The following is a 12,297-nucleotide window of genomic DNA, read 5'->3' as shown; positions in this document are numbered from 1 at the left end:
CAGCCTCAAAATTGAGTGGTGACCTTTTAGAACAGAGGTAAGGAGAAACTTTTTAGCTAGAGAGTGGTGAATCTGTGGAATGATTTGGCACAGACTGTGGTGGAGGCCAAGTCCGTAGGTACAGTTGAAGTCAGAAGTTTAGGCTGAAGTCATTAAAACTCATTGTTTAACCACTCCACAGATTTCATATTAGCAAACTATTGATTGTATATGATCAGCCATGATCACAGTGAATGGCGGTGCTGGCTAGAAGGGCTGAATGGCCTACTCCTGCACCTACTGTCTATTATCTATAACTATAGTTTTAGCAAGACGTTGAGGACATCTACTTTGTGCATGACACCAGTAATTTTTCCAACAATTGTTTACAGATTAATTTACTTTTAATTGACTATATCACAATTCCAGTGGGTCAGAAATTTACAAACAAAATCAAAAGAAATCAGCCAAGACCTCAGAAAAAAAAATTGTGGACCTCCACAAGTCTGGTTCATCCTTGGGAGCAATTTCCAAACACCTGAAGGTAGCACGTTCATCTGTACAAACAATAGTACGCAAGTATAAACACCATGGGACCACACAGCCGTCATACCGCTCAGGAAGGAGAGGCATTCTGTCTCCTAGAGGTGAACGTACTTTAGTGCGAAAAGTGCAAATCAAACCCAGAACAACAGCAAAGGCCCTTGTGAAGATGCTGGAGGAAACAGGTAGAAAAGTATCTATATCCACAGTAAAATGAGTTCTATATCGACATAACCTGAAAGGCTGCTCAGCAAGGAAGAAGCCACTGCTCCAAAACAGCCATAAAAAAGCCAGACTACAGTTTGCAAGTGCACATGGGGACAAAAATCTTACTTTTTGGAGAAATGTCCTCTGGTCTGATGAAACAAAAATTTAACTGTTTGGCCATAATGACCATTGTTATGTTAGGAGGAAAAAGGGTGAGGCTTGCAAGCCGAAGAACACCATCCCAACCGTGAAGCATGGGGGGTGGCAGCATCATGTTCTGGGGGTGCTTTGCTGCAGGAGGGACTGGTGCACTTCACAAAATAGATGGCATCATGAGTAAGGAAAATTATGTGGATATATTGAAGCAACATCTCAAGACATCAGGCAGGAAGTTAAAGCTTGGTCGCAAATGGGTCTTCCAAATGGACAATGACCCCAAGCATACTGAAAAGTTGTGGCAAAATTGCTTAAGGACGACAAAGTCAAGGTATTGGAGTGGCCATCACAAAGCCCTGACTTCAATCTGATAGAAAATTTCAGGGCAGAACTGGAAAAGCATGTGCGAGCAAGGAGGTCTACAAACCTGACTCAGTTACAACAGTTCTGTCTGGAGGAAAGGAACAAAATTCCAGCAACTTACTGTGAGAAGCTTGTGGAAGGCTACCCAAAGCGTTTGACCCAAGTTAAACAATTTAAAGGCAATGCTACCAAATACTAACAAGTGTATAAGTGTATGTAAACCTCTAACCCACTGGGAACATGATGAAAGAAATAAGAGCTGAAATAAATCATTCTCACTACTATTATTCTGACATTTCACATTCCTAAAATAAAGTTGTGATCCTAAATGACTTAAAACAGGGAATGTTTTCTCAGATTAAATGTCAGGAATTGTGAAAAACTGAGTTTAAATGTATTTGGCTAAGGTGTATGTGAACTTCTGACTTCAACTGTATATTTAAGGTGGAAGTTGATAGTTTCCTGATCGGTCATGTCATCAAAGGATATGGCGTGAAGGCAGGTGTATGGAGTTGAGTGGGATCTGGCTTTAGCCATGATGGAGTGGCGGAGGAGACTTGATGGGCTGAATGGCCTAATTCTGCTCCTATGTCTTATGGTCTCATGGTCTAAGCTGGCGATGGTGCAGAATAGATATAGGAAGATGTTACCTGGATCAGAGGGCTTGAGTTATAAGGAGAGGTTGGCCATCCTAGATCTTTATTCCCTGGAGTGGAAAAAAATGACCCTATAAAAGTTTAGAAAATCACAAGGGGTATGGTTAAAGTAGATGGCCATAGTCTTTTCCCAGGATAAGGAAGTCCAAAACTGGAGGGCAAGGTAAAGGGGGAGTGATTTAACAGAGGCCTGAGAGATTACTTCTTTACACAACGGGTTATGGTACCTGAATTGAACTGCCCAGAGGTACTGGTTGAGGTGGGTACAACTGCAGTTTTTAAAAGCCATTTACTTAGGTACATGGAGGAGAAGAACTTGACAGTGTGGGCAGAATGCAGGTAATGCTGACTAGCAGGAAGGGTGCTGTGGTTGACATGGACCAGTTGGGCTGATTGGCCTGTTTTTGCACTGTATTACCAACGTGGACTAAGGTGGGTGAAAGTTCAGAGCCATGAGGAAATAGTATTACACCAAAATCACAAAGTCATGCTTGGGTTTCTTCCTGCCTCTCTTTATTGCACTATTTATTCGATTTAAGAAACATTTTTCCTTTTTCATATTCTCTCCTGCACTTCCAGTTCTTCCTGTCCTATTTCTACTTTTAAACTGATTTTACCAACTAATATCTTAATAAATTGCCATTTATTATTAGGTTTAGGTTTGAAGGAAAGTTTATAATCATCTGATTAAAATGCTCTCTATCAAACTCAAACTATTATAATGAAATTATTCATTCATTTATTTTAGAGATTACCCCAAAGACCTCTGCCAGTTGCAGCCCAGCCCCTGAATCTCCAGTCAGCTCTGTGGAATCAGTGAAGAGTGTGGCTGAACTATCATCCCAGCACTCAATAGCCACTGAGAGCATTAAGGACATCAAATCCTCCGAACCATGTGAACACTCCTCCAATGATCCTCAGGTTCTCTCATCGCTGCCAATGTCTGGCCAGTCAGCATTAAGCATACAGAAGCTGGTAGCCATGTCACCTGAACTAGATACGTATGCTATCACAAAGAAAGTCAAGGAAGTGCTAACAGACAATAACTTAGGTAGGTAACAATACACTTTCAAATGGATACAGCTGATTCCATTTTGCTAATGTGTGTCATGTATAAAAGAAAATAGAACTTATAGAGTAGTATGGTTTAATTTACAAATTAAATCCATTTTTTGTTACCCTTATTTTTGTATAATGCATTAGAATTAATGTTAGTACACATTTTCACAGATGGAGTATGCTGTAAAGAGGCATTCTTCTGGAAGCAAGTCCTCTTTTTCTATACACAAGATGCTAGCTGAATTGTAAATATATAGATTTGTGACAGAATGTTGAACCTGGGATGAGTTCCTCTTTGTTACCATTACCGTAGATTCCGGATTATAAGCCGCTACTTTTTTCCCACATTTTGAACAGCTTTGAACTCTGCGGCCTATAATCCAGAGCGGCTAATACATGGTTTTTTTTCATGCCGCCTCGTAAACATTTTGCCTCGTAACAGTAGACCAATAAAATTGATGAGTAGTTCACAGAGGTCCAATGAAATTGTACGATAAATCAAGCGCACTTTCACAATTAAATTATTGTAAATCAGTCATTTGTACTCACCCTCATCAACATGGAAAATACTCGAAGAAAAGCAAGACCCGAGCGCGTCAGACCCGATTAGACCCGATCGCATTGCGCAAGCGCGTCAGACCCGATTAGACCCGATCGCATTGCGCAAGCGCGTCAGACCCGATTAGACCCGATCGCAATGCGCAAGCGCGTCAGACCCGATTAGACCCGATCGCATTGCGCAAGCGCGTCAGACCCGATTAGACCCGATCGCAATGCGCAAGCGCGTCAGACCCGATTAGACCCGATCGCATTGCGCAAGCGCGTCAGACCCGATTAGACCCGATCGCAATGCGCAAGCGCGTCAGACCCGATTAGACCCGATCGCATTGCGCAAGCGCGTCAGACCCGATTAGACCCGATCGCAATGCGCAAGCGCGTCAGACCCGATTAGACCCGATCGCATTGCGCAAGCGCGTCAGACCCGATTAGACCCGATCGCAATGCGCAAGCGCGTCAGACCCGATTAGACCCGATCGCATTGCGCAAGCGCGTCAGACCCGATTAGACCCGATCGCATTGCGCAAGCGCGTCAGACCCGATTAGACCCGAGCGAAAACGCTGCTTTTAAGTTAAAGTCGATCAATAACTTTTCCTGGTAGGCTGCAGTATATATATTTTTACCAGTCGCTAGGAGATATTGGAATGTTGTTCGTGCTGTTCAGTAAAAAAGTATATGCAACGTAATTTGTGTTACCGATACGTATGTATATTTAAAAGTAGCGGTGCGGCCTAAAATCCGGTGCGGCCTTTACAATTAAAAAATTGATTTTATTTCTAAAATTAGAGCCTGCGGCTTTTAATCAGGTGCGCTCTGTAGTCCGGAATCTACGGTAATTTTTTTGTCAGTGTGTATCTTCCTATTGTCTTCCACCCATGTCCAAATAATTTCTAAAATAAGCAACATTCAAGTGATCAACATCAACATATCTAAGGAGGAGTGGTTAGGAGAAGCCAGCAAAAGTGTTATTATGGTTGCTGTAGCACTAAATGGAATTAATGCAGAAAATGCTGGTATTACTCAGCAAGTCAGGTAGCATCTATATAGAGAGAACAGTTAATGTTTCAGTTCAGTGACCCTTCATCGGAACCATATCGTCATTACATTGCATTTTTAGACAGTCAGACTTTATTAAAATGTCATAGACATGGTGTGGTAAAGATTGCCAACACAATTATGCTAATTTTCATTACAAATTTGTACATTATGAAAATATTAAATGTTTAAATAACTTTCAAAATTAAAAGAAACAAGTATTACAGTGATATTTTTGTATTAAAAAGAAAGGGTATTTTTTAATTGAAAAAAAATTGTACTCGTGTTAACCATTTGTGGTGCCCAAACATTTTAAAGCAGACAGATCCTTTTAAGTCCAGTTGTTGAGAGAAAAACAAGGAGGCATCACACACATCAATGAGATAAATAGCTAACAAATCAATGTCATTAATCATTTTGCCTGGGATGTATATTGAACAGAAAATTGACAAGTTATTCTTGCTGGTCTTAAAGTATCAAGAATTTGTTGGTGTCCATCTGAGAGAAGAGACAGCTTTCTTTCAGTTCCTCATGTGGTTATACTTCTCTTGTGCTGCACTCTCTTGTTACTGCATTAAGGTGACAGCCTTGATTATTATGAATTTGAACTGAGCAAAAACATTTGGGAGACTTCTTAACAGAGGAAACAATATGAAGTTACTTATTGCATCAAAGATAACATCAAACTAATCAATATGTATGTCCTGTTCCTGCATTGTAACTATAATGAATGTGCATGAATCTGCTAACTTGGATCTATTTACATATCAGATTTCCATTTTACTACCATTGGGTCCAATTTATTTAACCTGGCATAAAGTTAAGAAATGAAAATTTGCAGAGTTGCTCTACCACTGTTATCCAGGTGTTGGCTGCTGCCTGTCAGTCTTCAGTAGATTTTTAACTACTGTGGTGCTAGGAAGTTTGTAAACCCTGTAGAATTTTCTCTTTCTGTATAAATATAACCTAAAATGTGACCAGATCTTCATGTAAGTCCTAAAACTGGATAAACAGAACCCAATTAAATAAATAGCACAGAAAACATTATACTTGTTCATTTATTTATTGAGAAAAATGATCTAATATTACATGTACCGGGTATTTGTTGGAAAAAGTATGTGAACCTTTGCTTTCAGTAACTGCTTTGTATAGCAATAACTTCAACCAAACATTTCTGGTGGATCAACCCTGCATATCAGCTTGGAGGAGTTTTAGGCCATTCCTCCTTACAACCTTGCTTCAACTTTGGGATGATGGTGGGCTTCCTTGCATGAAGTGATTGCTTCAGGTCCTTCCACAACATTTCTATAGGATTAAGGTCAGGACTTTGAGTCAGCCATTCCAAAACACAGATTTTCTTCTTTTTAAACCATTCTGCCAAAACACATATTTTATTCTTTATAAACCATTCTGTTGTTGATTTACTCTTATCTTTTGGATCATTGTCTTGTTGCATTATTCAACTTCTAATAAGCTTCAAGTAATGGACTTGCTACCCTGACATTTTCCTGTAAAATGTATTGATACGATTTTGAATTATTTGTTCCCTCAATGATTGCAAGCTGTCCAGGCCCTGAGAGAACAAAGCAGCCCCAAACCATGATGCTCCTTCCACCATGCCTCACAGTTGGGATGAGGTTTTAGTGTTGGTGTACAGTGCCCCTTTTCCTCCAAACATAGCTATGTGCATTTCTGCCAAAAAGTTCGACTTTCGTCTCATCTGTCCACATAATATTGTCTCAGAAGTAGTCTTGCAAACTTGAGTCATGCAGCAATGTTTTTTTGGAGAGCAGTGGTTTCCTCGCTGGTGACTGTCTATGAACACCATTCTTATTCAGGGTTTTTCTTATAGTGAACAGAGATTTTAGCAAGTTCTAGAGATTTCTGCAGGTCTTTTACTGTTACCCTTGGGTTCTTTTTCTCTACTTCAGCATTGCACATTGAATTCTTGGTGTGATCTTTGCAGGATGCCCTCAACTAGGGAGAGTAGTAACAGTACCAAGTTTCCTCCATTTGTAGACAATTTATCTTACTGTGGGCTGATGAACACTCAAGTCTTTAGAAATGCCTTTGTAACCTTTTTCAGCTTCATGCATCTTCTTTTAAGGTCCTCTGAAAGTTGTTTTGATCGAGGCACGATGTACATAAACAGATCTTTGTTGAGAAGAGCAGGCTCTGTCAGTAACCTGACTTTGTGTGTCTTTTTATAGAGCAGGACACCTCTACAACCCACACCTCCAATCTCATCTCATTGATTGGAACACCTGATTCCAAATGGCTTTTGTAGAAGGCCTTAGAGGTTGACATACTTTTTCCAACAAATACATGTAATATTGGATTATTTTTCTCAATAAATAAATGAACAAGTATAATGTTTTTGTGTTATTTATTTAATTGGTTTCCCTTTATCTAGCTTTAGGACTTACATGATGATGTGATCATATTTTAGGTCATATTTATGCAGAATTAGAGAAAATTCTACAAGGTTCACAAACTTCCTAGCACCACTGTAAGTTATTTCTGGCGATATTGTTTGAAGGCTTCACCTGCTGAGATGTACACATAGCCTGGTGGTGATACCACAATATCCAGACCTGATAAGGTACCAGTTAATATATTGTAATTGCATACTTTATTCTACAGTGTATAACTGAATACCCCGGCATGCAAGCAAGATGTATATTCTGATTAGCCTTTGATTACATCATGTAGCATTTATGTGCTAACCTCTATTTAGCAGTTTGTCAGCTCTTTTATCAAAGCACAGGAGCTCTTTGTTGTCAAGGACATTGCTAACAAATGGAGGTCTTACAAAGTACAATATATACTGTGTGTGTTATTTCCCAGTAATTTACAGCAGTATCAGCTATATGGTCTGGCACTCATCAAGTAAGATATCAGCAGAAGTTCTCAGGTGCTCATGCTGCCACTGATGAAGCACTTTTTGTTGCTTATCACAAATATAACATGGAAAAAGTTATTATACTTTAGCACAATGAAAATGTAATTACAAAGATGCTTCATAGAGTCTTCAAGTGCTTCATTGATGGGAGGCTAGGGGAGAGATCTTTGGGACTCTGACTAAGATGTTTAAATCATCGCTTGACACAAGTGAGGTATCAGTTGACTAGAGCAAGACAAACATGGTCCTCTCATCGAGGAGACCTGGTAATTACAGATCTGTGAGCCTAACATAAGTAGTAAGGATGTTACTGGAAAAAATGCTGATGTACAGTATTAATGATCACTTGGAGAACTAATAGAGATAGCCAAAGTAGCTTTGTCAAGAGCAGATCCTGCCTCGCTAATCAGATTGAAGTCTTTGAAGAGAGCAGTAAAGTATATTAACCAGGGCAGTGCAGCAGATGTGTTTTATGTAGACTTGCGAAAAGCTTTTGACAAGGTCTGACATGAAAAACTGGTCCAAAATATTAGGGTCCATGGGATCCAGGGCAGGATGGTAAATTGCATCCAAAATTGGCTAGTTTTGCTAGAGACAGAGTTGTTTTCATGATTGAATGCTTGTCACCATTTGTGTTCCTTAAGGAATCGAAATGTGATCCTTGCTATTTGCACTAAAGGGAATGAATTGGCTGTTGCTGTGAGATGCATGAAAGGCTAGTTTACAGATGATGTAAAGTCTGATGTTGACAGCATGAAGATGTAGTCATACGTTACAATGTTATGTCCGTGTGTTGGTGAAATTGGTTGAGAAATGGCACATGGAGTTTAGTCCTGGTAAGTGTAAGTTTCTGCACTTTGCAAGCAATAATGGTAGAAGGACATACACCATGAGCCATAGTATCAGGGAATATTGAGGAGCAGAGGGATCTGGTTGTCCAAATCCAAAGATCATTCAAGGTCCGGCACAGATGGATAACTTGGTTAAGAACGCACATTAAGGTCAAGTTTAGACTATAAGCCCATAATGCCATAAGATATAGGAGCAAAATTGGCCATTTGGCCTATCGAGTTTGATCCAATTTTCCTCTCAGCTCCATTCATCCCCAAGACTTGGGCTCCATAGCTGCCTGTGGCAAAGAATTTCAAAGATTCGCCACTCTCTGGCTAAAGAAATTCCTTCTCATCTCAGTTCTAAAAGGACACCCCTCTATTCTGAAGCTGTGTTCTCTGGTCTTAGAATCGATATGTTTCAATGAGGTCACCCCTCATTCTTCAGGGTTCCAGTGAATACAGGCCCAGAGCCTTCATATGACAAGCTGTTTAATCCTGGAATAATTTTCGTGAACCTGCTATGAAACCATCCTTTCTTTGATAAGGGGTACAAAACTGCTCACAATACTCTAAGTAAGGTGTTCTATAAAGTCTCAACATTATATCCTTGCTTTTATATACTAGTCGTCTTGAAATGAATGTTAACGTTGGATTTGCCTTCCGTACCACAGACTCAACCTACAACTTAACACAGAAACATAGAAAACTTACAGCACAATACAGGCCCTTCAGCCCACAATGCTGTGCCGAACATGTACTTACTTTAGAAATTACCTACGGTTACCCATAGCCTTCTATTTCTCTAAACTCCATGTACCTATCCAAGAGTCTCTTAAAAGACCTTATTGTGTCCGCCTCCACCACCATCACTGGCAGCCCATTCCACACACTCAGCACTCTGTGCATTTATAACCTTTAGGGAATTCTGCACAAGGACACCCAAGTCTCTTTGCACCTAAGTTTTGTTGTATTTTCTCTTCATTTAGAAAATAGTCAACCCTTTCATTTCTTCCACCAAAGTGCATGACCATACACTTCCCAACACTGTATTCCATCTGCCGTTTCTTTGCCCATTCTCTTAATCTGTCGTAAGTCCTTCTGTAGCCTCTCAGCTTCCTCAAAACTACCTGCTCCTCCACCTACCTTTGTATCATCTGCAAACTTTGCAATAAACCCATCAATTCCACCATCCAAATCATTGACATATAACGTAAAAAGAATCTCTCCCAAAATAGACCCCTGTGGAACGCCACTAGTTACTGACAGCCAGCCAGAAAAGGCTCGCCTTATTTCTACTTTTTGCCTCCTGCCAATCAGCCACTGCTTTATCCATGCTATAATATTTACTGTAATACCATGGGGTCATAGCTTGTTAAGAAGCCTCATGTGTGGCACCTTGTCAAAGGCTTTCTGTAAATCCAAGTACACAACATCCACCGATTTTCCATTGTCTATCCTGCTTGTTATTTTTTAAAAGAATTCCAACAACTTGTCAGGCAGGATTTTCCCTTGAGGAAACCATGCTGACTGTGGCTTATTTTATCATGTGCCTCCAAGTACCCTGAGACCTCATCCTTCATAATCGACTCCAACATCTTCCAAACCATTGAAGTCAGATTAACTGGCCTATAGTTTCCTTTCTTCTGCCTCTCTCTCTTCTTGAAGAGTGGAGTGACATTTGCAATTTTTGAGTCTTCCAGAAGCATTCCAGAATCTGTTGACTTTTGAAAGATATTACTAATGCCACCACAATCTCTTTAGCCACCTTTTTCAGAACTCTGTGTCTACATCATCTAGTCTAGGTGACTCATCTACCTCCAGGTCTTTCAGTGTCCCAAGAATCATCTCTGTAGCTATGGTAACTTCACACACTTTATGACCCTTGACACCTGGAACTTCCACCATACTGCTAGTGTCTTCCACTGTGAAGACTGATGCGAAATACTTATTCAGTTCAAACGCCATTTCCTTGTCCCCATAACCTCCTCTCCAGCATCATTTTCCAGTGGTCCGATATTCACTCTCGCCTCTCTTTTACACTTGATGTATCTGAAGAAACTATTGGCATCCTCTTTAATATTATTGGCCAGCTTACTTTCGTATTCCATTTTCTCCTTCTTAATGACTTCTGTAGTTGCCTTCTGTTGGTTTTTAACAGCTTCCCAATCCTCTAAATTCCCACTAATTTCTGCTCTATTATATCCCCTCTCTTTGGCTTTTATGTTGGCTTTGACTTATCTTGTTAGCCATGGTTGTGTCACCTTTCCTTTAGAATACTTCTTCCTCTTTGGGACATGTATATCCTGTGCCTTCCCTATTGCTTCCAGAAATTCCATCAATTGCTGCTCTGCTGTGTTCCTTGCCTGTGTTCTTTTCCAATCAATTCTGGACAACTCCTCCCTCCTTTCTCTGCAATTCCCTTTACACCACTAATATGATACATCTGACTTTAACGCTAACCCTAGCTTCTTCTCAAACTTATTGTCATATGCACAGGTGTAACAAAAAACTTAACGTGTGAATGCAGCATCACAGACAAATAACATCACATAAGCAGCACTCACAAGAAAAAAAAATTAGACATAAGTTATGCTCAATATTTCTCAAGAAAACTCAATTATGACAAATAAACAAATTTTAGTGCAAACTGGGCGTAGTGTTAGGAGTGTCAGACACCCTGAGTCAATAGGCTGGTCCTGGACTTATTTCCACAGCATGATTAACTTATTATTATTTAATTATTTATGGTTTTATATTGCTATATTTCTTCACTATTCTTGGTTGGTGCAGCTGTAACGAGGTAGAAATTTAGGGTTTTGTCAGTTCATTCAAGAGCCGAATAGTCAAAGGAAGTGTGATGTGCAATAGTAATTGCGAGAAGATAGCATGTCCCAGGTAATGGGGATGATTGATGATGGATATTGCCTTCTTGAGGCAGTGCTTCCTGTAGATTCTACTTACAGTGGGGTAAGATATGCCTGTGATGAAATGGGCTGAGGCAACTACTCTCTGCAAATTCTTACTTTCCTGCACATTTGAATTGCCATAATAGATCATGATGTTTCTATTTAGGATACTTTCAACAATACATCTGCAGAATTTTGCTAGAATATTCAATGACAAACTATATTTCCTCAACCTCCTAAGAAAGTAAAGATCCTGCTGCACTTTTCTTATGATTGCATCTGTGTGCTGGGCCCAGGAGAGGTTACCCAATATGTTAATATGCAGTTGGTTGAAGCTGCTCTCTTTCTCACCAACAATCCCCCAATAACAGAAAGGTCAGGAGTGTTGATGACACAAAGATTGGAAGTGTTGTGGATAGTGTGGAGGGCTGCCCAAGGTTATAGCGGTACATCGATAGGATGCAAAACTGGGCTGAGAAGTGGCAGATGGAGTTCAACCCAGATAAGTGTGAAGTGGTTCATTTTAGTAGGTCAAATATGATGGCAGAATATAGTATTAATCATCATAGTATTGGTCAAAGAACACTGAGGCTGTCTACAAGAATGGTCAGAGCCGTCTCTATTTCCTGAGGAGACTGAGGTCCTTTAACATCTGCCGGACGATGCTGAGGATGTTCTACGAGTCTGTGGTGACCAGTGCTATCATGTTTGCTGTTGTGTGCTAGGGCAGCAGGCTGAGGGTAGCAGACACCAACAGAATCAACAAACGCATTTGTAAGGCCAGTGATGTTGTGGGGGTGGAACTGGACTCTCTGACGGTGGCGTCTGAAAAGAGGATGCTGTCCAAGTTGCATGCCATCTTGGACAATGACTCCCATCCACTCCATAATGTACTGGTTAGGCACAGGAGTACATTTAGCCAGAGACTCATTCCACCGAGATGTAACACTGAGCGTCATAGGAAGTCATTCCTACCTGTGGCCATCAAACTTTACAACTCCTCCCTAGGAGTGTCAGAAACCCTGAGTCAATAGGCAGGTCCTGGACTTATTTCCACTTGGCATGATTAACTTATTATTATTTATGGTTTTATATTGCT

General features: G+C 40.3%; 1 protein-coding gene across 5 annotated transcripts in view; it reads left to right on the top strand.

Moving 5' to 3' along the window:
* The window catches only part of LOC140731911 (protein CASP-like), a 725,429-nt gene that overhangs the window by 504,860 nt on the left and 208,272 nt on the right, over positions 1–12,297 (top strand). For 4 of the 5 annotated variants that reach the window (XM_073053887.1, XM_073053886.1, XM_073053888.1 and 1 more), the window contains one exon: positions 2,653–2,955. The exons of the other annotated variant lie outside the window; for it this stretch is intronic. In XM_073053887.1, coding sequence (XP_072909988.1) covers positions 2,653–2,955 — 303 coding nt within the window. The remainder of the gene's footprint in view (positions 1–2,652; positions 2,956–12,297) is intronic. 5 annotated transcript variants of the gene reach the window in all.

Source organism: Hemitrygon akajei, chromosome 8 (assembly GCF_048418815.1).
Source record: "Hemitrygon akajei chromosome 8, sHemAka1.3, whole genome shotgun sequence".
NCBI classification, from domain to species: Eukaryota; Metazoa; Chordata; class Chondrichthyes; order Myliobatiformes; family Dasyatidae; genus Hemitrygon; species Hemitrygon akajei.
The sequence above is the reverse complement of the archived record's forward strand: the minus strand, read 5'-3'. Positions and strand labels throughout refer to the sequence as shown.